Here is a 27,972-nt window from a genome sequence, read left to right as displayed (position 1 = left end):
AGTGGCTACAACAGATCCCAGGAACAACATCAGACATCTCAGTCCAGAAATGTGCAGCAGTCCTTGGCACAGCCAAGATACTGCAGGACCCTCAAGCTCCCAGGCCTCTGGTAGAGGACCCGAGCTCAGAGGATAAGAACCACCCGCGGTGGGTGAGAAGGGAATTATTTTTTTATATATACATATGTGTGTGTGTATGTTGCTGGGATCAGGCACACGGGGTTGTCTTTAAAAAAAAAAAAAAGGTTTTATTTTCCTTAATACAAAATCTCAGCCTGTCACTCGAGGCCTAAAGCTCCTCAGCAGAACAAAAACAGTGCACTGCATCGCATAAAGTGTTCGAGGAAGACAGGTAAAAAGTCACAATCAATGACATATGAAATATAAATATCAAAGATCAAGAATTATTGTAATTGCTAAACAAAGTGACATGTTCTGTCAAGGAGCAATTTATTCAACAATACTGATTCAATGTAACTTTGTTTTCCATTCCAAACAATTCCTTCTTGTATGGACAATCCGGTTTAAAAGGGTAATTGAATTGAAGCTTCTCCAGAGACTCAATGAAGCGGTAGTAGATTCAAGCTTGTGTTAATACAAGCAGAGGTTGCTGCAGGGATAATAGAAAATTTATTTTTTAGTTCAAGTTTCAAAAAGCTTCATTTAGTCATCAGTTGTTAGAGGAACAGCACGTTTGCTGTTCCATTTTATGATTACAATTAGAAGCATTTTTTCGCATCTCCCAGCCAGCAGGTGGCACCAAGACGCCGTAAACTGTAAACCGCGAAGGAGAAGAAGAATGGCGTTAGCTGCTAGCTGTTGTTAGCAGAGCTCCAGGACAACGCGGCCTGCAGAACCGGGGAACCGTGAGTGGTTCTGACCGCTCTGAGGACCTTGTTGAGGAGCCGGTTGGATCAGAACCAGTCGGTCCAAAAGAGGCAAATGGTAAAACCATAAAAGTTCGGCTGAATCTGTATCAGACCGAAGGTAAGCCCATGGAGACCCTCAATGAGACCCCCGCTGTGTTGCAGCCCCGTTGGAAGCGGGTCCTGGGCTGGACCGGCCCGGTTCCGCGACCCCGGCACGGACACCGGGCCGTGTCCATCAAGGAGCTGATGGTTGTGTTCGGAGGGGGAAACGAGGGAATTGTGGACGAGCTCCACGTCTATAACACAGGTGGGTCCGAACGGGAGCAGGGCTCAGTAACGGGTTCGGGGTGTAACCGGTGCGGCAGGTCGGGTTCTGGGCTCTGAACGGGATAGATGGGTACTGGGCTCAGACTGGGTAATAAGTCGGGTTTGGGCTCTTGGCCGAGGAAATGAACTTGGCGCGGGTTTTAAAGAGAGGAGAAACGGCGGGTCCTGGGGTTTAACCCGCGACGGTTCCGCCGTGTGAGGCAGTCGGTGCTTGTGGACCGGAGCTCCGGGGTCCCCGGTCACTCCGGCTGCGGGGCTCCGCTCTCCCTGGAGCTTCAGCAGTTAGCATGTAGCAGTTAGCCTGTAGCTCCTACCAACCGCTCAGACACGGTGAGAAATGGCGCCTTTTTACTGAAAACACTGGTGACGTCACATCACCCCGCCCACACCGAGGAGGTGAAAATAACCAAAAAAGCCTAAACAGACAGCGGTTATTATGGCTGTTTATATCTGGGGTTGGTCCACCAGACCAGATGAACAGAACCGGGTCCGGAAAATACAGATAGAAACCCGAGAACAAAAGAACCGCCCCCCACCCGCTGACCATGCTGACCACCCCACCCCGAGGGGGGATGGAGATCAATGAATGAACAACAAAGGAAATATAAATGCTATGAGTTCTCATTCAGTAGAGCCAATACAGAACTGGCGCACAGAACCAGTACAGCTTGTGAACCAGAACCGGGTCAGCCTCAGTTCTCCCGTTGTAGAACCTCTGAACACCTGGTGTGTTGCCAGGTCACTTGGCAGCATGTTACTGTGTGATGAAGATCCTGTGACTAACCAGAAGCCCCGCCCCCCAGCCACCAACCAGTGGTTCATCCCGGCGGTGCGCGGCGACATCCCTCCTGGCTGCGCCGCCTACGGCTTCGTGTGCGACGGGACGCGGCTCCTGGTGTTCGGAGGGATGGTGGAGTACGGCAAGTACAGCAACGAGCTGTATGAGCTGCAGGTGAGTGATGTCACCGGAGGCGGGGCTGCCGGCAGCGCCTGCCGGAGGCGGGGCTGACCGGGCTGTGACGCTCCTGCAGGCCAGCCGCTGGGAGTGGAAACGTCTGAAGGCCAAACCCCCGAAGAAAGGCCCGCCCCCCTGTCCCCGCCTCGGACACAGCTTCTCTCTGATTGGCTCTCGCTGCTTCCTGTTTGGCGGCTTGGCCAATGACAGTGAGGATCCTAAGAACAACATTCCCAGGTAGGAGCCGCCACCCTGCCCCTCACCTGGCCTTCTGCCCTTTGACCCTAACTGTGGCCCCGCCCCTCAGGTACCTGAACGACCTGTACTGCCTGGAGCTGCGACCCGGTTCCACGGTGGTCAGCTGGGAGATCCCGCCCACTTCGGGGCCGGCGCCGCCGCCCAGGGAGAGTCACACAGCAGTGATGGCGAGCAGAGGCGGAGTCAGCCGGCTGATCATCTATGGCGGGATGAACGGCTGCCGGCTGGGCGACCTGTGGGTCCTGGACGTAGGTGAGGCGCCACGGAGACCAAGTCCATGTTGGTCCAGAACTAGGGCCCGGGTCCAGATGTTCTGGACGTGTGCATCTTCCTGTTTGTCTGTAAGCGCATCTCCTGATTGGTTCTTGTCCTGATGATGTCACAGACTCCCTGGTGTGGAGCCAACCAGTTCTCAGCGGGACGACGCCCCTCCCCCGCAGCCTGCACTCTGCCACCGTCATCAACCACAAGTACTGCACATACACTGGGTCAGAACCGGGCCTGACCCGGGTCAGAACCGGGCCTGACCCGGGTCAGAACCAGGGCTGAACTGGATCAGAACCAGGGCTGAACAGGGTCAGAACCGGGCCTGACCGGGGTCAGAAACGTCTGAACCGGGTCAGAACCAGGGCTGAACCGGGTTAGAACCGGGCCTGACCCGGGTCAGAAACGAGTCTGAACCGGGTCAGAACCAGGGCTGAACTGGATCAGAACCAGGGCTGAACCGGGTCAGAAACGAGTCTGAACCGGGTCAGAACCAGGGCTGAAGTGGGTCAGAACCAGGGCTGACCCGGGTCAGAAACGAGTCTGAACCGGGTCAGAACCAGGGCTGAACTGGGTCAGAACCAGGGCTGAACCGGATCAGAAACGAGCCTGAACCGGGTCTGAACCAGGGCTGAACTGGGCCGGAACCGGGTCAGAACTGGGCCTGCGCTCCTTTGGCTGTGTCTCAGGTGTTGCGTGTATCGGCTCACTGTGGGACCCATAAGGACCCATTAGGAGAATCTTTGCTGTGGAGTTGAACTGAGTTTTGGTTCAGTTGCAGAAATGAGTGGAAGTCCCCACAAAGATGATGATCATGTGTGTGTGTGTGTGTGTGTGTGTGTGTGTGTCAGGATGTACGTGTTTGGAGGTTGGGTTCCTCTCATCGAGGACGATGTCAAGATGGGAACCCATGAGAAGGAGTGGAAGTGCACCAACAACCTGGCCTGCCTCAACCTGGGTAATTACACACACACAGAGACACACACACACACACATTCTCCTCAAGCTCTGCTCACCTGTGTGTGTCTCTGTGCATGTGTGTGTCTCTGTGCGTGTGTGTGTCTGTGTATGTGTGTGTCTCTGTGCGTGTGTGTCTCTGTGCGTGTGTGTCTCTGTGCGTGTGTGTGTCTCTGTGCGTGTGTGTGTCTCTGTGTGTGTGTGTGTGTGTGTGTGTCTCTGTGTGTGTAGAGACGATGTGCTGGGAGATGGTTCTGATGGATGGCGATGAGGAGAACCTCCCTAGAGCGCGGGCCGGCCACTGCAGCGTCTCCATCAACTCCCGCCTCTACATCTGGAGCGGCCGCGACGGATACCGCAAGGCCTGGAACAACCAGGTGTGCTGCAAGGATTTGTGGTACCTGGAGACAGGTGAGGACGCAGGTACTGCCCCCGCTGTGTGACGGTGAAGGAGCAGTTTCTTTTGGATAGAGTGATGATGTCATTATGTGATGTCATTCTAGCCAGCAGACAATCTGCTCAGTTTTCAATCGTAGACCCAAAGGAACCACCTGATTCACTTGTCCGTCTCACCTGTCCGTGTCCCTCAGAATGTCCTGTGGCGCCGTCCCGGGTCCAGCTGGTCCGGGCCAACACCTCGTCCCTGGAGGTGAGCTGGGGGCCGTCCAAAACTGCTGACACGTACCTGCTGCAGCTGCAAAGGTACGACATCCCCACCACACCTGGCTCCACCCCCGCTGCCGCAGCACCTGCCAGCCATGCTGTCCCGGCACCTGGAAGCCCGTCAGCTGCAGGTAGGTTTACCTGGATGGGTGGGTGTGTGGGTGTGACTCTTCCTCACTTGTTGTTGTTTCTGCAGCGGTCCTGAAGATGGCGACGGCGCCCGGTGCAGCCGTAGCGACGCTTTCTGCAGGTGTTGGCGTGTCACCGCCTGCCCAGCCCGGTCAGACGGTAAAGACGCTCCGCGACTCTTCGGCTGTTGGAAACGGATCCGTTTCCACCGTAACCCTCCTGTCTGTTCTCAGCCAATCGGCAGCAGCCCCCAGATGAGCGGCATGGCGGCCCTGGCGGCGGCGGCGGCGGTGACGCAGAAGATTCCTCCGTCTTCGGCGGCCGTCCTCGGTGCCGTGAAGACTGTGAGTTGCCGTGGTGACATCACAATTGGAGGAAGTTAAAGATGCTGCTGGTGGCGATGAGTGATGACATCATCATTGCTGTTCCAGGTCAACAACCCGGCCACGCGACTGCTGAAGACGGCCGCCGCTCACTTGGGCGGGGCTTCGATAGTCCCCACCCCCACGGCGCCAAGCCGGCCAATCATCACCGTGCATAAGTCCGGCTCAGTGATGGTCTCCCAGCAACCACAGGTGGTCACCACTGTGGTGGGCGGAGTCACCAAGACCATCACCATCGTCAACAGCCCCATTAGCCTGGGAGGAGGCGGAGCTTTGGTGAGTGATGTCACCCTACGGAAAGCCGTTAACGGCTCCCTCGGAAACGTCTGCTTCTCTTTCAGATTGGTAACCTTGGCAACCTGGGGAAGATGGTGTCCGTGGTCCAAACCCGGCCGGTCCAAACCCGGCCGGTCCAAACCCGGCCGGTCCCAGAGCGGAGTGCTTACTGGTCAGGCTGGGAGCAGCCCAGTCACTCAGATCCTTCAGGTAAAAAATCAGCCCTCAGCACAGACTGGACCCTTGGTTCTGAGCCTCTGGGCGCTGAAGTGTGGAGTCCAGTGATCAGACCGAGTTTAACTCTGCCGCTTCCTGTCAGACGAAGGCTGCGCTTCCTGCAGGAACCATCCTGAAGCTGGTGAGCGCCGCGGACGGGAAGCAGACCGCCATCATTAGCACGGCGCAGGCCGGCTCCAGCAAGCCCGCCATCATCAAGAACATCCCGCTGTCGGCTCTGCAGGGAGCAGCAGGTACGCCGCGCTCACCTGAGCCGCCGCGCTCACCTGAGCCGCCGCACTGACGGGCTGCGCCCACTAACGCAGGCTGCGCCCCCTGCAGGTGGGAACAGTGCAATCACCATCCTGAGCTCCAAGGTGGGAACTCCAGGAACGGAGAAGTTGATCAACGCCGTCCCAAGATGTCCGTTGGCCAGCAGGGAATCACACAGGTGAGACGGCACTGAGGTCACTGCGGTGTACAGGTGAGGCACTTCCAGGTGTTCACCCTCCGTTTGCTCAGGTGGTGCTGAAAGGAGCCCAGGAGTGGCCGGTACCATCCTCAGAACCGTCCCAATGATGGAATCAGGCTGGTGTCTCCGGCCGGGGCTGGCACCAAGCTGGTTGTCAAGGGAACCACAGGTAAGCGATGCAGGTGAGGCGTTGCTAACGAGGCGCCAGCGCGGGTCATGTGACTGTCTCTGTCTGCAGGCGTCTCCAGCCTGGGAACAGGAAACATCTCTGCCGCCTTGTTGGGAGGAGCCTCACTGACCACACCCACCGCCTCATTAGCCAGCCAGGTTACCACAGCAACCGCCTCCGGACCCAGACAGGTACCTGCTGCGAGGCCGGGCTCATTTAGCCCCGCCCCGATACGACGATCCTACTGCTTCCTGTGCAGGTGACTGATCACGACGCCCAGCGGCGCTGAGCCGCAGCCGCTGGTCCAGGACCTGCCGGTCTCCTTCATGGCCTCCCCGACCTCAGAGGAACCGGGCAGCACCACAGGTACCACGACCACCACTAACGCCGAGGGAGACGCAGCCACAGGTAGCTGCAGCACCACACCCATCAACCTGAACACCTGTAGAGCCCAGGTAGCCGTGTCACAGCGCTGATCAGCTGCGTCGGGTCTCTAACCTTACAGCGGTGACTCTGGTCTGCTCCAACCCCCCCTGTGAGACCCATGAGACCGGAACCACCAACACCTTCACCACCGCTGGAGCCGGCGGAGTCCAGCAGGTGAGGCAGCACCCGCTACTGCAGGTGATCCATCTGTGATTGGTCCAGGTGTGAAAATGACCCGTTTAGTACGACCCAGCAGCTGCAGGTGAGATGATCTGTAGAAGCCGGTCAGTCGTCCCAGGCGTCCGTGTTTCCTTCCTAACTGAACCGAAACATTTCATACCTTCCAGCATGGAGGTATGGAAAGCCAGAGGTGCCACAATACCAATATTTCTTTAAATTTCTTTCTGAAGAAATTGAAGTAAGGCCTGTCAAAGTGTGTGCATGGGCCGGACCTGAATCTGATGAACCTGATGCTGAGTTCAATTCTGCAGGACTCGAGGTTAAGTGTGAAAACTCAGGAGCTTAGCATGTCATGAAAATGCTAAGGTTAGCTAAAATGCTTTCAGCAGCATGTGGGATTTCAAAGCATCCACTTGCTCCACCAGTATGTTATCTTATAAATCAAAATCAGCTGATTATGCTATTGCTGTCATGTTGACTAACAGGAGTGTCTGTGGTAAATTTGTCTAAAAGATTAAGGTTAGCTAAAGTGAAGTAGCATGTTGATCTGCAGTAATGTTGTCCATGCTATTGGCAGTGTATAAACTACAATTAGCCAAACTGTCATGTTTACTTATCAGTGTGTGGGCCAACACTACCAATGGCTTTCTGCAGTCGCTATGTTAAACTTTGCCATCATATCTAAAACGAGCTAAAATGCTAATGTTAGCATGTTGATTTAATATGGACTGTCCAGAGGGTTAGGGGGTAGCTTCATGCTACATTCAGCCGTTGGAACGGTTACCATGGTAACGCATGCCACGCCCACACCAGGTCCGATTGGACCTTACGTTTTGGGAGAGTGCTGTGGCCATGTTAAAGTCTGAAGGTTTTGTCATGCAGAGAAAGTCCTGTCGCGATAAACGATAAATCAATTAATCGCACGATAAATTAAAACTATCAACGTCATTTCAATTATCGTCTATATCGTTTCTTCCTCCCTTTTTTACTGTTGATGACACTGAATGAAAAAAGGCTCAACTCCACTGACCCTCCCTTCCTTATTTCTTAGAGTAATGCCCAGCGCGCTGCACCATCTGATGTCGCCGATTGTCGCCCTTTATCAAAACCTGAGAGACACATTAGCCGACAGAAAGCCTCGCTATAACGGTTCGATCGAACCGTGTTGTGTCCAACAATGGACACAACATAATAAATCCAGTTCACTAACTTTGACCAGGCATTAATCAATTCCTTACTATAATCTACCTGCAATGCATGTGGCTAGTGTCAGTCTGACTGAATGAAAATCATTATAAACTATTTATGTCACCTTAACGAAGAACAGCTGAAAAGTTACCGGGTTTTCTGCTAGAAATTTCGCTCCAACTCCTCCCCTAGTTATTTATATTTTCTTTGCATGAAATGTTGAATAAACATTCATGTTGTTTCCGATGTCTGCTGGACTTCGGGTTGCACCGTGTCAGCTGTTCGGGATTCCCTCCGTGTTTCCCCTCAGAAAGCAGGAGGAGAATCCGTGCTTTCTGATTGGCTACCGGTCACATTCAACAGGCTGCGTCACTCTCCCATTGTGGATAAATCCTTGATTTAGATCGGAGCAACGATCTACCGTAACACACAACGATCTACCGTAACACACGACGATCTACCGTAACACACGACGATCTACCGTAACACACGACGATCTACCGTAACACAGAACGATCTACCGTAACACACGACGATCTACCGTAACACACGACGATCTACCGTAACACAGAACGATCTACCGTAACACACGACGATCTACCGTAACACAGAACGATCTACCGTAACACAGAACGATCTACCGTAACACACAACGATCTACCGTAACACACAACGATCTACCGTAACACACAACGATCTACCGTAACACACAACGATCTACCATAACACACGACGATCTACCACAACACACGACGATCTACTGTAACACACAACGATCTACCGTAACACACAACGATCTACCGTAACACGCAACGATCTACCGTAACACAAAACGATCTACCGTAACACACGAGTGACAATCTCAGAACGAAGAACGTTCTTAGATTGTCGTTCTGGGTAATAAATCCTGTAGTTTGAACTATTGCATCATTCAGTCGGATTCTTCTCTATTTAAATCTAATAATTACTGAAGGGCAATAAACTATACAGACTTCATAATCTGCACTCTTTTGGTTGAATGCAGTGTTTATTTCCACTTTGGCTTCATGTTGTTTAGTTTTTATTCAAGTACATTTATTGTTAATGCCACTAAATCAATGTAAAAAGGTCTTCAAACAATATTATCGTTTATCGCAATAATTTTTGAGACAATATATCGGCCAGCAAACTCTCTTATTGTGACAGGCCATGCGGAGAAACTAAAGGTGTGTCCATGTGTTGACAGGTGTGCTCCAACCCCCCCTGTGAGACTCATGAGACCGGAACCACAAACACCGCCACCACCGCTACAGGTCGCTGCTCTCACCTGGTTCTGGTAATTTTGGACTTTTTTGGGTGTGTTGTGACATCACTTCCTGTCCTGTTGCTGTGCAGCTCAGCAGAGTGGAGACGGTCTCCATGGAGATGCCACAGACTCCGCCCCTCATCTGATACTGCCATCAGTCAGAGCACAGCGGTTACCACAGTAACGCACGCCACGCCCACCCCGGGTCCGTCCGTCCCGGTACGTCCATCACCCGTTGTTGATTAGACACACCTGCCCAGTGGGGGGCGGAGCCTGCAAGCTCACCTTATACCGACTGGACGACCTGGCAGGTTCTGGCCCGGTTCTGATGTCTGGTTCTCTCTGCAGAATCTCTCCTCATTGGTTGGTGCTGAGAGGTCGGAGTCCTCTGAAACCCTCGCCATGGCAAACAGGAGAAGAGGAGGAGCCAGCAATGACAGACGGCCAATCAGAGGGCATGATGTCATCAGGACTGTCGGCGCTGCAGGTTCAGGTGAATGTGGTGCAGCAGCAGGTAACAGCAGCGTGCGCACGCTAACTTTGGCTCCGCCCCCGACCCAGATGGCGTCCTCAGACGGAGGTCTTCCTCAGCAGCTGATGTCATCAGAGGGGGACGGAGGCGAGGAGATTTCCAGGACGACGACCTTCACGCTGACGACGGGACGGGTCCCAGACCGGATGGCCGTCGCCTTGGCGACTGAGGGAGCAGCCAGGACCGTCGGTAAAACTGCGAGAGGACAGAGACGTCTCCGCCGCCTCCGCCGTCTCTAAACATGCCGCGTGTCCGCAGGTGAGGCCGGCCAATCGGGCGAGCAGCCCGTCCGCATCGTTCTGACACCGGAGGAGCTGGCGGCGATGGTCCAACAGCAGCAGGAACCGGAACCAGAACCCAGCAGCGTGCCCACAGGTAGAGTCGGGTACAGGTCTCTCTGCGTTGGCTGGGGAACCTGGACTCGCTCAGCCCGGTTCTGGTTCTGTTGCAGAGGGGCTCGCCCCGGCCGACAGCCTGAACGACCGACCGCAGAGAGCCACGCCTCCCAGCCGGCCGCCGCCGTCATCAACGCCGTCGCCAGGCTGGCCAGCACATTCAGCCCCGCCCCTTTGGTGACAGAGACCAAGAGCACGACGGTCGCTATGCCGACAGAAACCACCAACGGCATCAACGAGTCGCCTCCTGTAAGACGATAGGAAACGCATCGGAACCGGTAGACAGCAGAACCAAAGACCCAGATGAGAATCATGATAACTAGAACCATAATTCACTCCATCAACATGGAGCCAAGAACACAGACAAGATGCCATCAACTCACCCTGAACACGCTGACACAGCGTCTCACATGCCAGGAACATACATATAACACGCTAACAGAGACACGCTAACAGAGACACGCTAACAGAGACACGCTAACAGAGACACCTAACTGCCTGCCTGAACACAGCAATGCCATCGACACATCGGTCACCAGCGGCTGGCTGGCGGTCCAGGAACACGCCGTCCTTTCATTAACGTCCTGCTCGTTTGTCCAAACGCCACGCTAACGCCTCGCTAACACCACACGACAAACACTGAGGCGTTGTTGTTTCAGGAGCCGACCTGTCGTGTGAAGGCTGCACCGAAGGAGAAGCCGTGGTTTGACGTCGGCATCATGAAGGTCACCAACGCCGTTGTGACTCATTACTACGTTCCCTATGACAACGACGACGCCGTGGCGGAGGTACGGACCGGTCGGGTCCGGGGCCGATGGAGTCGCCGTCATGCTGACGGGTGTTGTGTACCTGCAGGATGACTCCGGGCCGGCGCCGGACTACAGCCAGATGAGGAGGGTGGAGCTTCAGCCGGGAACCGCCTACAAGTTCCGGGTGGCAGGGATCAACATCTGCGGGCGCGGCGCCTTCTCCGAGGTGGCGGCGTTCAAGACGTGCCTCCCCGGGTTCCCTGGAGCGCCGTGCGCCATCAAGATAAGCAAGGTGAGCTCCTGCCGCTACCATGGAAACCCGCGGTGCCGCCAGCAGGGGGCGTCCTGTCCTGACGGTTCCTGTCCCTCCAGAACCTGGGCGGGGCCCAGCTCACCTGGGAGCCGCCCGCCGTCACCGCGGGGAGCATCACAGAGTACTCGGTGTACCTGGCCATCCAGTCCAGCCAGGCCAGGCCGGCGGGTTCTGGCCCGGCCCAGCTGGCCTTCATGAGGGTGTACTGTGGTTCTGACCCGTGCTGCCTGGTTCAGGCCTCCACCCTGGCCAACGCGCACATCGACTACACCACCAAGCCCGCCGTCATCTTCCGCATCGCCGCCCGCAACCAGAAGGGCTACGGGCCGGCCACGCAGGTCCGATGGCTGCAAGGTCAGAACCAGAACCGGACCGGAGGAGTTCTGCCTCACTGTGTCGGTGCTCATAATGTCTGTTTTCTGTTTCCATAGAAACCGGTAAAGACGCCAAGCCGGCGCCGAAGAGAAGTGGAGCTTCTCAGGGAATGTAAGAGCCGGCGCCGCATCCCAGAATCCCGCCTGACACAAAGATGGTCGCCAACAACTCAACATGCTCCACTGGAACCGGAGCTCACAGGTACCGGACCTCGGTTCTGGTTTCATCAATCAGCTGAGACCGACGGCGGATGGTGACGAAGGTCCAAACCCAACCGGCAGCTGCTCCGGAGGTTCTGAAACTCCTCCGACTCATTTCTACTCGGGTCCAGTTACAGCATCCCATGAGACGCGCTGATGGTTCTGCAGGTTCTGGAGCTCCTCCATCATACTGTGAGGTTCTGGTCCAAACTCTGTTCCCCTTCAGAACCAACCCAACACAATGTGAAGAGCCAGAACCGGCTCCCTCCTGCTCCGTTTCTGTTCCTGATTGTAAACCATGAAAACACCAGAGGCAGAATTTTCTTGAATGTTGGATCCGGATCCGTTCAGTTCAGAACTGTCAAGCTCCCTGCCGGATGTGGGCGGAGCGTAAAGACAACAGGTGTGTTCAGGTGCCGTCCCCTGGGTCAGAACTTTACCTTTTCTTTGAATTCTGGTGTTTAGTGGGCGGAGCCTGAGATGATTGACGTCCTAAAGTGGGAGGAGTCTCGAATGTGGGTGGGGCCTGATTGTGGGCAGGGCTCTGCTGTAAAATGTTTTTTTTTCATAAGCTTTAATAAAAACAAGTTTTCGGTTTTCTTTCTGTTGACGGAGGGCTCTGATTGGTCCGCTCGTGCTGATGTTTAATATTCTCTGAAACAATAAAGATTTTTTAGAGCATTTTTATTGGCTGTGTGGAGTCAGATTTGTGCTCGCACCTGTAGATGGGCGTGGCTTGTGTTGAACAGGTGCAGCAATCAGCAGGATCATATTCCAGATACTCCCAGAACATTCTGGGACTGACTGCTGCTGATCGGAGTCCAACCCGAGTCAGAACCAGGTTCACAGTCCCAGATCAAATTTATTGAACATGTCAAAAGAAATATTTTTTCAGTTGTATTTCCATTTTTAATTCAAAATTGTCACAATTCAGTAAGATATTGTTTATTTGCTAATATTAGCTGAATATTTAGCTAAGCCTGGCTGATAACAGGAAGTGAATTACCAAGATAAAAGCCGGGTCTTCCGAAAGTCTTTAATAACTGCTTGAGTTGTTTCTTGTTACCTCTTCGTTTATTTTCCTCTTGTCCAATATTTCAGCTGAGCCATTTTAAAGACGGTACAGAAGTTTAGTAATCGATCATTAGCAGCCCTGATCTACTGCAACAATGATGCAGCCAGCTTTTATTTTGAAAATCCACTTAGCAGGAAGTGAATTTGCATTTCAGCTATTTATTTTGAGCTAGCTAAATATTACGATTTTGTAAACTAAATACAAAATAATAAGCTAAGTACAAAATAAATACTTAGCTTGCTACATTTTGTTTCTAATAGAAACTAAAATATAAACAAAATATTTAGCTTTCTAATTAAATATTACTGAAAAATTAACCTCCATGTTTTAATAATTTTTGACTCTTAATTTGTGAAGACGCTCCCCGTTAACAAGATGGCTGTTAGGAAATGGTGACAGGAAGCAGAAGAGGCCCGCCAGGCTTGTTTGAAGCAACTGATTGGATTGCTCTCTGCCAGCCTCATGGAGATGACATCAGAGCCATGACCGACAGGAAGCTGTGTGGACGGCAGCATCGCCGCCAGAGCAGAGCGATGGAAGCAGAATGACGGGGAACAGAAGCAGCTGCAGTCCAGATTAGAGACAGAAGAACAGGAAGAACCTGGAGGACAAACTGCAGAGGAACCAAATCAGGAAGGAAGAAGATCTCAGGCTGCAAGCAGAAGGTGGATCAGGTGGATGGAAGCCTGGAAGGAGCAAAAGAGCTGAAGACATTCAGACAGGTTCAGGATCATCATCATCCCTCCTTCCTCTGACCTCAGCTTCCTGAGTTAGAAGATCGGAGCCAAACCTCTGATCTTCTAACTTCCTCCTCAGTCACGGATCTTCAGCTTCCACTAGTTTGACTCCGACCGGATCAGGAGCTGCTGCTCCTCCTGATCTGGTTCTGGTCCAGAAGAGGCAGCTGGAGAGACGGAACCGGAACCAGGTCCAGATGGTCTTGGTTCTGAAGGCCTGAAGCTGCAGAGCGGTTCTGTGGGATTCTGCAGCATCTCTTCAACCTCAACCCGACACAAAAGAAGGTTCTGCTGATGTGGTACCGGAACCCGCCTGGTTCCGGTACCACAGAAAACTCACCGACTGTAGACCTGTAGCCATGACAACCCACATCATGAAGGTCCTGGAGAGAAACCCGGTCAGTTTGCTTATCGCCATGGAGACGCCATCTTAACCTGCCTCATAAAACAATTTAACAGGATTCAGCCTGATCTGCTCTGGGAGGCGGAGCCTCAACCGTCACCTGCTGACTCAGCGTCTGGCTTCTGCCATCTACAGGAATACTCAGATTACAGGAATACTCAGATTACTGGAATACTCAGATTACAGGAATACCCAGATTACAGGAATACTCAGATTACAGGAATACTCAGATTACAGGAATATTCAGATTACAGGAATACTCAGATTACAGGAACACTCAGATTACAGGAATACCCAGATTACAGGAATACCCAGATTACAGGAATACTCAGATTACTCTGCAGGTGATGGTTTATCAGAGGCTGAGTACAGAGAGCTGGTGGACTGCTTCGGGTCACGGAGGGAACAGTCAAATCATCTGAAATGTGAACAAAACAAAGTATGTGATTGTTGGTTTCAGGAGGAACAGGGTCAAAGGTCAAACCCCATCATGGGAGAAGAAGTGGAGGAAGATAAAAACCTGGATGGAGACGGAGGAAGAGGAGATCCTTCAGGGTTTGGATCTGCTGTCAGAACCATCAGAACCACCAGAACCAGGAGCTGAAGAGGCTCAACAGGCTGAATAAGAAGGCTGGTTCTGTTGTGGTTCTGTTGTGGTTCTGTTGTGGTTCTGTCTGTGGATCCTCTGGTGATGATGATGCAAAGAAGGATTCTTTAAAATCAATAAAGTTCTGGCCCGTCTTCAGTCAGAGGCTTGTTCAGAGGTGCTGTAACACAGACTGCTACAGGAGATCCTTCCTGCCAGCAGCATCTTCAATTAGAATCTCAATAAATGATTTACAACATTTCATTTCCCTTTGGATCAATAAAGTATTTTTGAATTTTACAAATGGAGCCATGAAAGCAGAGAAAGTCTGCAGAAGTTCTGTTGGGTCCAGATTGTTTTTTAGATGTTTTTGTTTCCATCGGTTTTTCTGCAGGTTCATATTTCATCGCGTTTTTATTTTTGTCTTTCCGGTCCGTCGGTTCCGAACAGGGAAGTTCTGCTCGGTGTTGGCGAGCAGAAACCCAAACACACGAAGAAGAAAGCAGAAACCTGCTGCTGGCAGGCAGGCGCACATGCGCGCGCATGGGCGAGGCGTGTGCGTGTCCGCGGCGGGAGCGCGCCTCGTGCTGCTGATGTTGCGGATGATGAAGAGGAGGACGATGAAGAGCGACCAGAGCATGGATCCCAGCTGATCGATCAGAACTCTCAGGTTCTCTGGACCGGTTCTGCTCTCCGGACCGGAGCTGCAGGTGACCCAGGTATGCTGGACCGGAACTCCCGTTAAAAGTCTGCGGGCTGAAGCGGCGCCGCGCGGCAGCCGAGCGGCACGAGCCGCGGTGGTTGTTATGTTGAAGTTCGGCTCGGAGTCCGAACCAGACCGAACCGAGCTGAGGGAAGGACCCGGGTCAAACTACAGGGGGCGGAGGTTCGGTTCTCTGAGTCCAAATGGAAGCGGGCAGCTTCCGGTTCGGCGGCTGATCCAGATCCAGCTGCAGGAACCGAACAGAACCGACAGGTGAGCCTGGATTCCTGCTCACTGATTGGCTGCGCGGCTGACGTGACCCCAACCTGCGCTGGTCTTTGTGTTGACATGTGGAATCAGCTGATTGACGTAAAAACACCAAACTTCACCCAGAGCAGCGACAGCCAATCAGAGAGCAGCCTGCGGCCACGTGGCCCAGATGTGCAGAACCCGGGTTCTGGTTCCGGTGGGCCAGCCCATCATGGCCTAAGCCGCAGGTTAGAAGATGAAATAATTATGGTCTGGTTGTTGTGTCTGACTATCACCATGACAACAAGAACCGGGCTCCACCTCCTTCCTTTCATTAGCAGAAGAACCGGAACAAAAGAACCGGAACAAAAGAACCGGAAGGAAAGAACCGGAACAAAAGAACCGGAAGGAAAGAACCGGAACAAAAGAACCGGAACAAAAGCTCGTCGGTCCACAGAGTTCGGAGAACAAGTTCTGGCGTTTCTGCTCTTTTCTTCTTCGCTATTCTATTTGCTGGCTTTTGCGGTACCACGCCGCCCCAGAGGTTACTGCTGGTACTGCTCCGTTTGGACAGCCGCATCTGGCCCACTGAGTGCTGCGGTTCTGTGGTCCATCGTATTCAGGAGAACCGGGACCAAACCCAAACATGAAGGGTTGCATCATGCTAGCACCATGACAAACTCCACGCACTTCCACAGCTGCAATGTTTCTCCGTCGTCGGCGTTGTGCGACGCCAGCAGCTCCACCCTAACCCGATGGTACCTTGAGCTTTGGACCTATACCTGATGGGGGACCAGGAGGTCCGGGTCGGTTGTGTGGGGAAACAGAACAGCGCTGTCCAATCACCAGATTGGCAGGTATTCAGGCTGTGGAAACCGTTGTGTCTGGGATGGAGCAGAGTCCTGGATTTACTTTCTCATGACTGTTCTTGTACCTTTGGTTGAGGTACCAGAACCAGTGAGTGGGAGGATTCATCCAAAACTGGGTTGATGGTAGAGGAGGCCGCCTCAGGCTCGTATAGACCGTGATGAATCGGGACCCAGAGGTTCTGAACCTGGCTCAGTGAGAAGCATCTTATATCTCCTGAGATCATTCGAGTTGGACCTCAAAGGTTCCAGGAAGGACGGGCCCGGCTGCCGCTCTCACGCTGGTAGTTTATTGGCTGATTCTGATCTCTGTTTAGGATGGAAGCTCCTCCCACATCACCTTCCGTCCACCTGCTGATGGTCGAGGGTCGCGCCCATTGAAGGAGTCTCAGGGACCTGGGTCCAATCTCCTCTAACAGAAACCTGAACCAAGCCCAGTTGGTGCCAGAGGTTAGTATTTCTGATCTGTAAATGTTCCCCTCTGTTCTCCTTTACTTTGGATCTGTCGGTGTTGTCTAGCATAAACTGGTGCACATGCTGGGCCAAACTGGTTCTGATCCCAGAACCAAACTGGTTCTGATCCCAGTTTGGCGCAGTTCTGGTGGAGGCCGCCAGAACCCAGCCTGCAGTTCGGTTCACAGAACTTTATTTACTTCCAGCACTGAAGAAGTTCGTTTCTCAAAACAGAGTGAAAAACTCACCCAGACAATCTGCTCACCGTTTGGTACCGATCCAGTTTGGGTTCTTACCTGTTCAACCTTACTAGGTACCAAATGGAGGAACCGAGACCAGAACCTCTGGCCCTGACAGACTGATCTCAACTCTAAGGAGAAGTTCTGTTTCCAGCTGGAGGTCCAAACGGGTTTTCAGGATCGGTTTTAATCCATGTTCTGGGCGGAGACAGAACTGACGAAGTCCACTTGGTTCTGGTTCTGCTGAACTGCACCAGTTCTGGTGGAGTACAAGTGCAAACCCAACTCTGTGGTTCTGCTTGGAACCAGACGTGTTTGTCCTTCTGTAAAGCAATAATATGCTAAACTATTAGCTTAGCGCTGTAGCTAGCATTGAAAGTTTCACTTTGCCCCTGATTTTTCCAAATAAATTCTGAAATTTACGTCTTAACTTCCAGCTGAATAAAGTTCAGCGTCTGTGTTTCAGTTTAGAATACCGAGTTTTAGAGAAATATTCATGCTCTTATTTTGAAGACTCTTTATTTTTCCCCCCTATAACTTTATTTAAAACACACAAACAAACAGGAACAAAAGACGAGAACAAGATCTAAACCAGAAAAACACCAAATATACCAATATATATTGGTAGATGATGAACATCAGCTCTAAAATCTGAAAATGTTTCAAGGTTAATTTTTTTGAAGTGATCTTTAGTTTTACAGGGATCCCATTGCACCATACCTTCACCACCGTGCTTCAGTGTTCTGTGGTTTTTGTGCAGAGTTCTTGGCAAGTTTCTGGTTCCAGACCCAAATAGAACGCCCGTCCTTCACATGTTGCTCTGGTTCTGTACAGAAGAATCAGACTATTCAGTCCTGGCTGCCAGTTTGCTGGGTTCTGCTGGACCCATGTTATTGTGAGCCCGGTTCTGCGGTTGGAATGTTGCTGCTGCGGATGGAGGCTCTGAGTGTGTAGCAGTCTGTTTTTTTGAGGTCAGTAAACACCTCGCGGTGAGTCTGATGCTGCACAGGAGCTGCAGCAGCAGGAGCTGCAGCAGCAGGAGCTGCTGCAGCTCAGGAGCTGCTGCAGCTCAGGAGCTGCTGCAGCGCAGGAGCTGCTGCAGCGCAGGAGCTGCTGCAGCAGCAGGAGCTGCAGCAGCAGGAAGCGCTGTGTGATGGATGTAGGTCAGGCTGATTCTCTGCTCAGCAACAGTCCTGGGCTCTGATTGGCTGAGAGCTGCAGCCAGACAACCAATAACCTTTCACCCCTCTGAGCTGTGTGTCTGTGTGTGAGGTTCTGGTGTGTGTGTATGTATGTGTGTGTGTGTGTGAGGTTCTGGTGTGTGTGTGTGTATGTGTGTGTGTGTGTGTGTGTGTGTGTGTGTGTGTGTGTGTGTTTGTGTGTGAGGTTCTGGTGTGTGTGTGTGTGTGTGAGGTTCTGGTGTGTGTGTGTGAGGTTCTGGTGTGTGTGTGTGTGTGTGTGTGTGAGAGGTTCTGGTGTGTGTGTGTGTGTGTGTGTGAGAGGTTCTGGTGTGTGTGTGTGTGTGTGTGTGTGTGTGTGAGGTTCTGGTGTGTGTGTGTGTGTGAGGTTCTGGTGTGTGTGTGTGTGTGTGTGTGTGTGTGTGTTTTGTGTGTGGTTCTGGTGTGTGTGTGTGTGTGTGTGTGAGGTCGCCGTTTCCCTGAGGTTCCTTCAGACCTGGAGTGACCCGGTTTCAGAACCAGGCTGTGGGTCAGTGGGTAGAGTGTCTGAGGTTCTGCTGGGTTTGGACCGGGCCTAGACGGGTCTCTGGATGATTATTATGAGGAGGTTCTGGTTTTGTCTCATGGGTTCTATTCAGAAGCACCAGAACCAGTCGGGTTCTCTTTGTTTAGTCTGAAGCTCTTCTGGGTCCTCATGGTTCTGGTTCTGGTTCCAGTTGCAGAGACCCATCTCTAACTTATTTTTATCAGAACAGTTTTTTCAAAAAAAATTTATGTTAATTTCAACTGTTACCACGGCAACCATAACCGTTAAGCCGCGTGTTTCTGTGGATCGGCTGCAAAAATAACAGTAAAAACTTCATGACTGGGAATAATCTGGGAATAATGTGGGAATAATCTGGGAATGTGGGAATAATCTGGGAATAATCTGGGAATAATCTGCAGGCTGAGCTTCGTACTGTGAACTTCCTGGATCCACTGCCGGCGCCTTTCTGGAGTCAAAGTTTCACTTTAATTCACAATTTTTGATTTTTAGAAAAGCTGTGTGAATTAATTGTTTTCATAACACATTTCACAAGTTTCTTTATTTTGTTTATGCCAAATCAAAGCGAACAGATTGCTGTTCCTTTTGCAGACAGTCAGGAAACAAAGCAAAAAGTTGAGTTAGAAAAATGTTAAAGTGAGTTCATCAATGCTTTGTCTCAGTGGCTTTTCTAATTGTTTTTAACTTCAGAGTTCTGATATATTGTTTGAATTTCTGTTTGAACCCTGAAAAGCAAAAGCTTTGAGATTTAGATTGATGCATTTGGTATTTTCCTAATAAAATTGTTTCTGGGAAATAAATGTCTCATCCAGCTCAGCCTGTGACGTATGAACCATGTTTGGGCCTTTTGGTTCTGGTCAGACCCAAGCAGGAACATTTCTGCCAGCAGGGGGCAGCAGGCCACCTTAAGGTAAAAACCACAAACAGCTTCCAGTCCGCAGGGCAGAATCTATGGGCGGCTAATGCCCCAATGCCCCCGACTGCTGCTGACTGGCCCAATGCCTTAATGCCCCCAGGGTGCAGCTAACAAAAAAGAAAGAAAAACAACAACAATAATAAAACAGTTTAGTGGTGAGACTCCATGATCTCAGTGACAGAACCCGACCAGAACCTGATCAGAACCCGACTCAAACAGACTGAGCTTGGTCCTGGAACAGAGATGGAAACAGAAAGGTTTTTGTTGGTTCTGTTAATCCAGAACCACCAGGCTGATCATGCTGTGGAGCATTTGGGCCAGATCAAGGTTCTGGTTCTGACCCGTTCAGTCATTCCCAGTCCTGTTCCCTCCTCCCTCGCTCTCTCTCTTCCTGTCTCTTTGCCGCTCGTTTCCTTCTTCCTGTTTCCTGCTGCCAGCTTCCTGTTCCCAGGCGGCTGGCGTAGCGGCAGCAGAACCGGGCCGCCGGGTGATCGGACCGCTTCAGAGGGGATCAGTAACACCCAATCTGCTCTTCATGTTGGAGTTTTACTTGTTTTGATTCAACACGGTTAATCCAGAGTTGAATCTGTCTGCCCAGCAGAACCGGGTCCGACGGGTTCGATCCTCTCTGGTTCTGGTTCTGATCTGGAAGAAGTTTCCTTTGTGTGTTCATGTTAGTCCTCAGTGAGAAAAATCAGATTTTCTGCCCTGAAAACTCAGAACTCCTGATGTTTCTTCTTCTGTGGTTTTGCTCTCAGGTTGATCGCCCCCTCCAGGCCGCCATGGGAGCTGCAGCAGCTGCCTGAGTCTCACCTGTTGGATGGCTGCAGGTGAGAACCACTGCAGGGTCTATGAAGTGGCTCAGTAGCAGAGGAACACCTGGGTGGCGCTCCACAGGTGAGCCGGGGTCTGTAGACAGGACCGGAGTGACGAGGAGGCGGAGTCACATGGGAAGCTCATGCCATGGAGGTCAAAGGTCAACTCATTTTAGCACCTGGTAAGAGAGACCAGTTGGGGAAATCTGTTGGTCTCCCCTGCTTCCTGACTCACCTGTGTCCTGTGTGCAGCCCCTCACCTGTCCAAGCAGGAAGCAAAACGAGCGAATGGCAGAGCTGCAAGAGAGGAGGCGGAGCCTGCAGGTGCTACTGAGAGTCCGATTGGCCGAGCTGAGGCGGATCTGCCTCCAGGAGGCGGTGAGTGATGTCACAGCCGGAAGCGAAGCCTGATCGGTGCGGCCGGTGTGCGCTGAGTTGTGTGCTGCGCTCTGATTGGTTAGGAGCTGACAGGTGCGGTGCCCAACGACTTCCTGGAGGCGGGCGAGAAGCCGCCTTGCGTCCGCAGACGAGCGGCGCCGACCCACCAGGGGAACAGGAAGTGTCGAGTGGAGGTGAGCCAGGATTCTCATCGGTTCAGACAGAAACAGCCGATAACAGAAAACTCTGTTGTTCCGGGTCCAGAACCAGCAGAACCCAGCGGTGGATCCAGTGTAGAACCACCCGGTTTAAAGTAGATCCAGGGTTCTGTCTGGAGGGCGTAGTCTGGTTCTGATGAAGCAGCGCCCCCTGCTGGTCGGCTGACCCGGTTCTGTTTGTGTGAAGCAGGAAGAAGAAGGCCAGCGGCCCAAACCCAGAAAGACGCTTTTCAGCGCCGCGCTGAGGAAACACAGCGACTCTGAGAACGGCACACACACTCACACACACACACCACGGCAAGAGGACGGTGCACCGAGGGTGCCACACAGGTAACACACACACAGGAAACAAACACACACAGGAAACACACACACAGGAAACACACACACACACAGGAAACACACACACAGGAAACACACACACACAGGAAACACACACACAGGAAACACACACACACACAGGAAACACACACACAGGAAACACACACACAGGAAACACACACACACACAGGAAACAACACACAGGAAACACACACACACACAGGAAACACACACAGGAAACACACACACAGGAAACACACACACACAGGAAACACACACACAGGAAACACACACACACACAGGAAACACACACACAGGAAACACACACACACAGGAAACACACACACAGGAAACACACACACACAGGAAACACACCACAGGAAAACACACACACACAGGAAACACACACACAGGAAACACACACACACACAGGAAACACACACACAGGAAACACACACACACACACAGGAAACACACACACAGGAAACACACACAGGAAACACACACACACAGGAAACACACACACACACACAGGAAACACACACACAGGAAACAAACACACACAGGAAACACACACACAGGAAACACACACACAGGAAACACACACACAGGAAACACACACACAGGAAAACACACACACACACAGGAAACACACACACAGGAAACACACACACAGGAAACACACACACACAGGAAACACACACACACACACAGGAAACACACACACAGGAAAGACACACACAAGAAACACACACACACAGGAAACACACACACAGGAAAGACACACACAGGAAAACACACACAGGAAAACACACACACACAGGAAAGACACACACACAGGAAACACACACAGGAAAGACACACACACAGGAAACACACACAGGAAACACACACACACAGGAAACACACACACAGGAAAGACACACACAGGAAAGACACAGGAAACACACACACAGGAAACACACACACAGGAAAGACACACACACAGGAAAGACACAGGAAACACACACACACACAGGAAACACACACACAGGAAAGACACACACACAGGAAACACACACACACAGGAAACACACACACACACAGGAAACACACACACAGGAAACACACACACACACAGGAAACACACACACCATTGTTTCTAGAAGCAAAGGCTCTTCCTGCCTTCATCCTGAATCCCAGTGTTTGTGCTTTTCCAGACGACACGGTGAGATCAGAGAGCAGCTCCACATCAGACTCAGCAGGAAACGACAACGGTAACACACACACACACACACACACACACACACACACACACACACACACACACACACACACAAACACACAAACACACACACAGGCAGGGTTTCTGGTTTTGGGATAACAAAATGTCCCAACAGCGTCTGATGTTTTGTAACCATCAGGATGAAGCAGCTGATGTCACTAGTGGCGCCCCCTCAGGGTAATTTAGGAACTGCCTGATGGGTAACAGTAGCTGCACTGGCTGCTGGTCCTGCAAGAACCAGCAGCAACGTGACATCACGTTCCACCATCAACATCACCGAGCATCACATCATCCTCACTATCGGGACGGACCCAGACAGCTTCCAGAACCGATAGCTGGGATCTCAGAACCAAAGGGGCGTGGCCTAACTCTCAGCAGACAGACAAACGGACGGACGGTCGGTAAAGTCCTGGCAGGATTCAGTGCTGATGTGGATCGTCTCTGTGTTGACAGACAACGCTGGGTCTCAGTGTCGCCCCCTGCTGGTTTCTGCTGGATCTCCTGTGGATGTTTTCAACCAGAACAAACCCAAGAAGTCGTTGGTGCTCAGCAGGTACGCCAGACCTCCGTGACCCGATTGCCGGTTCCTGACCCGAGCGGATCGTGTCATATGGGTTAACTAGTTTAACCCATATGACTAGTTTGCCCAGTTAGTTTTATGTTTGGTACCTGCCAATCGGAAGAGTTTCTCACCACCTGACCTCTGACCTTTCAGGACTGAACACCTTGAGAATACCAAGCCCCCTCCCCCGCCCCGTTCCCAGGACTCCTCCTCCTCCTCCGACCCGGGGCGGGAGGCGGGCTGTCGGGCGTCTCGCCAGAGCAACGGCTCCGACAGCCTCCTGACCCACAGCACCTCCCTGGAGGACGAAGGCGGGGCGCGGCAGGGGGCGCGGCAGGGGGCGCGGCAGGGGGCGCCGCGTCCTAACGGAGCCACTGTTTCCAGGGGAACCAACGCGGCCGGGTCATTCTGGAGCTCTGAGACGCTGACGGAGCGGCGCGGCAGAAACCACCCGCGGCCCGAGGGGGGGGCTACAGCGAGGTTCTGCTGGACTACGTCTGGGAGAAACAGCGGCAGCTGCAGCGCCAGCAGTCGCAGCCCAGCAGGCCGGTCCACGGCGCCGGCTCCGCCCAGCAGCCCGGGGGAGCCCCGCCCATCTACCGCAGTCACCACGGCGACCAGCGCAGAGTCACCGTCACCCGCACCAAGTCCTGTGGCCCGTTCCTGCCAGTGCAACAGAACCACAGTGACGTAACCAAACAGGCTCCGCCCACCATCCAGCCAGACCCCCACCCCCACTTGCTGCCCCCCCGCCCGCCGCAGCTGCCCCCCCAGCAGGACTCCCAGCTGGAGGAGGCCACGCGAAGCCTCCACAAGGCCCTGGCCCTGGAGGGTAAGGCAACAGGACAAAACTCCGACTGGCGCCACCTGGTGGATTAAACAAGGTCAGCAGGTGTGACTTTGTCTGATTCCTTCTTCACAGGTCTGAGGGACTGGTACCTGAGGAACACCTTAGGATCCAGCCACCAGAACCAGGCCTGCGGAAAGGGCTTGTCAACTGCCAGCACTAAGCCGAGCGGTGGGGTCAAAGGTCAGGCCGGAGGGGTTGGCGCCCAGCAGCAAAGACGCACGGCCCACAAAGTCCTCCAACAGTCGACCTATCAGAATCATCACTATGTCGCGCCGCATCACAAGCAGACGCTGCCGCACTCCGCCACGTTCCACGGACATCCGCTGCACGGGAGGTAGGGGTCCGCCACCAACTTCATCACCCACAATGCCTTGCTTTGCGGGCCAAAAGACTATTTTTGAGTTTTCTCCACATCAATGTGAGCCGAAAATGAAACCAGAAGCCATCTCTCCCTCTCTGTGTCAGGTCTGTGGACAGCTCGCTCTACCAGGACTCCTGCCCGTCCCAGAAACAGGAAGTTCCCCTCAGAGACTTGGCGGTGGACCAGCCGTCTCCTGGGACTCTGGTCTGATCACCAGCCAATCAGAGGAAGAGACTTGGACGGAACCGGTTCTCTGGGCCTTCTGTGACTGGGTGACGATGACCCTGTTCAGAGACTAGCTGAGCACCCACACGCCCCATGCACCTTAAAGACAGCTTCGCCTCGCAAAGACCTTCATCTCCCCTGAGAGGGTCCACTAAGGAAGACCATCTCCTCATCAGAGTGTTCGGTGGTCTCTGGAGGAGTCACGAACCAGAACCAGGACCTGCCTGAACTCAGCAGAGGACCGATGGTTTACCGCTGTTTGAGGGAACAGCGTTCAACTGGAGTCACTGGTTTGGGTCAAGAAGGAACCCTACACCAAGGGGCAAGAGTGCCTCACTTCTGAAGGTTCCTGGTCTGGAAAGTTTCCCATTAGCCAGTTCTCGTATCGCCACAGCAGGACTGTGGAGCGCCAACTGGTCCAAGTTCTGGGTTCCTGGTCCTCAGACTCTGCTCAGACAATCTGCACCCCCCAAAGACAGAGCCTCACCTGGTCTCTGACATCACCAGCTGACATCACCAGCCCTGATCAGCTCAGGCGTCTACCTATTAAAGCCTCAGGTGAGTCCAGACCGGAAGCATCAGGTACCTTTGCAGTTTGGACTCAGAATCCATGCACTATGAATCCAGCACTGACTTTCATCCTCAAACCAGCAAGACTGGACCTGCAACAGGACTGGCCCGGCCCGATTCTGGCCGGCTCAGACACTCGAGATCCAGAAGTTCTTCAGGGAAACCGGGTCCAGGAGAATGTTCTGACACAATCCAGATCTCCAACAACTTAGGAATGTCATTAGAACCTGGAGGAAATTCTGTCCCGGATCCAGACCTCCATCTTCATCTGTACCCGGGTCAGGACCTGAGTTCTGGGTCCGGGTCCTGGGCCCGGTTAACTTCAGGTCGTAATCAGGAAGCAGGTTTAGTCAGAAGCAATAAGAGGAGCTTCGGGTTTCACATTTAAGAACTTCAGAACAAAAAAATGATCAGAACGACAATCAGACAATGATGTCACAGCGGTGATTGATTTCATCATCAATTGACTGTTTGGTCTTGTTTCTACAGATCTGATGTCATCTGATTTTATACAAACCTTTGTTACTGAAATGATGTTTTTAATGCAGGACATAACTTTTATTGAGAATCAGTGTTCACGCACCTGTCCTCACACACACACACACACACACCCCTGTCCTCACACACACACACCTGTCCTCACACACACACACACACACCTGTCCTCACACACACACACCTGTCCTCACACACACACACACACACCTGTCCTCACACACACACACCTCTGTCCTCACACACACACCCCTGTCCTCACACACACACACACCTGTCCTCACACACACACCCCTGTCCTCACACACACACACACCCCTGTCCTCACACACACACACACCTGTCCTCACACACACACACACACACCTGTCCTCACACACACACACACACACCTGTCCTCACACACACACACACACACACACCTGTCCTCACACACACCCGTCCTCACACACACACACACACACCTGTCCTCACACACACACACACCTGTCCTCACACACACACACACCTGTCCTCACACACACACACCTGTCCTCACACACACACCCCTGTCCTCACACACACACACACCTGTCCTCACACACACACACACACACACCTGTCCTCACACACACACCCCTGTCCTCACACACACACACACACACACCTATCCTCACACACACACACACACACACCTGTCCTCACACACACACACACACACACCTGTCCTCACACACACACCCCTGTCCTCACACACACACACACACCTGTCCTCACACACACACACACCTGTCCTCACACACACCTGTCCTCACACACACACCTGTCCTCACACACACACCCCTGTCCTCACACACACACACACACCTGTCCTCACACACACACACACCTGTCCTCACACACACACACACACACCTGTCCTCACACACACACACACCTGTCCTCACACACACACCCCTGTCCTCACACACACACACACCTGTCCTCACACACACACACCTGTCCTCACACACACACACCTGTCCTCACACACACACACACACCTGTCCTCACACACACACACCTGTCCTCACATAGACACACCTGTCCTCACACACACACACGCACCTGTCCTCACACACACACACGCACCTGTCCTCACACACACACGCACCTGTCCTCACACACACACGCACCTGTGCTGTTCCACACCTGGACCCGTGTTCTCCAAGAAACTTGAGACAAAGTAGCTGCGTGGCATTTAATGTAATTTTAATTTAATCGTTGTGACTCTTTTTTTACTTCAGTCAGGATTCATTTCTGTCACTGGAGACATTTTTGTTTGTTTTTTTGTCTTTGTTTTGTGTTCACAGCCAAGTCTGGAGCTGTTGATTTATTTTAAAAAGATAAAAAAATACCAAGACGTTCTAGTTTCAAACACATGAGAGGATGAGAGTTTATTTTTAGCCTTTGGTTCCCCCTCCTCACCAGCAGATGGCGGCAATGCTCCACTAAGTTACTGGCAACAACCATTGAATAGCTTAGGAATCCCAACCCGACAAAACAGCGTCATGCCTGGCGACGGGGTCAACCACACTTAGCGACGGGGTCAACCACACCTGGCGACGGGGTCAACCACACTTAGCGACGGGGTCAACCACACCTAGCTACGGGGTCAACATTGGAGTAGGGCCAGTACTTTTCCATACCTGCTGTGTTCGCCTCACCTGTGCCTGAGGTTCTGTTCTGGTCCAGTTAGTCTACTGGGTCGCTGCAGCTCAGACATCTGAATTTTCTTAAGATGAAACATTTTTGTTAAAACCTCAGTCAGTCATGATGAAGACAAGCCCCGCCCACTCTGATGCTGCTGCCCTCCTATTGGTTGGCCACTGAGGTGTTTGGTTCTGGTCGTGTAACCGCAGCTGGACGCGCTTCCTACCCAGAGCAGAACCCGAGGACCTGATACTGGTTCTGCTGACAGCCCATAACCAGCCGGTACCAGTCGGTATCAGCTGGGATCCTGCAGGAGTTCTGGTCTGGTCGGGAGAGGAAGCGGGATCCCGTTCGGTTCTGGCGGTGTGTGTGCTGCATGTTCTCAGTCCAATCAGAACCCGTTCAGGAACGTGTGTTCTGAAAGCTCCAGAACCGGACCCGTCCGGTACCGCAGCAGCTTCTGAGATGGACTGAATGTTTTTGTAGTTTTTGTGTGTAAATAAAATGTGTGAATACGTTTCTGCTCTGCTTCTGTTATTGGACCCAGGAGGTTCTGTTCTGTTCGTTCTCAGCTCTCATGGAAAGCCCAGTTTGTCAAAGCGCTCCAGCGCCCCCTGCTGCTCTGGTTGTGGGCCAGCAGCGAATCCGGACCAGATCAAAGCTTCTTATTGTTCTGGATCAGAACATCATGTGAACATTAAAGCCTCGGAGA

General features: G+C 52.5%; 1 protein-coding gene, 1 long non-coding RNA gene and 1 pseudogene across 2 annotated transcripts; 2 read left to right on the top strand and 1 right to left on the bottom strand.

Annotated features, from left to right (window-relative positions):
- Positions 1-791: 791 nt before the first annotated feature.
- Positions 792-12,268, top strand: LOC129352996 (host cell factor 1-like; annotated as a pseudogene).
- Positions 12,269-12,321: 53 nt separating this feature from the next.
- On the bottom strand, positions 12,322-15,539 carry LOC129352997 (uncharacterized). The gene is made up of 4 exons (XR_008604966.1): positions 14,317-15,539; positions 14,134-14,214; positions 13,734-13,828; positions 12,322-13,657 (listed from the first exon to the last, which is right to left on the bottom strand). It is a non-coding gene; the product is annotated as an uncharacterized LOC129352997 (long non-coding RNA).
- Positions 15,540-16,006: 467 nt separating this feature from the next.
- On the top strand, positions 16,007-27,777 carry LOC129352950 (coiled-coil domain-containing protein 120-like). The gene is given in 14 exon segments (XM_055022161.1): positions 16,007-16,092; positions 20,289-20,360; positions 20,446-20,506; positions 20,598-20,723; positions 20,807-20,917; positions 21,129-21,224; positions 21,226-21,271; positions 22,462-22,518; positions 22,980-23,079; positions 23,242-23,464; positions 23,533-23,920; positions 24,011-24,049; positions 24,119-24,272; positions 24,404-27,777. Coding segments are annotated over 14 exon segments (1,665 nt in total). The 3' UTR covers positions 24,510-27,777.
- Positions 27,778-27,972: the final 195 nt, after the last annotated feature.

This window comes from Poeciliopsis prolifica, unplaced genomic scaffold (assembly GCF_027474105.1).
Source record: "Poeciliopsis prolifica strain line A6 unplaced genomic scaffold, Auburn_PproV2 SCAFFOLD082, whole genome shotgun sequence".
Classification (NCBI taxonomy): Eukaryota; Metazoa; Chordata; class Actinopteri; order Cyprinodontiformes; family Poeciliidae; genus Poeciliopsis; species Poeciliopsis prolifica.
The sequence above is the reverse complement of the archived record's forward strand: the minus strand, read 5'-3'. Positions and strand labels throughout refer to the sequence as shown.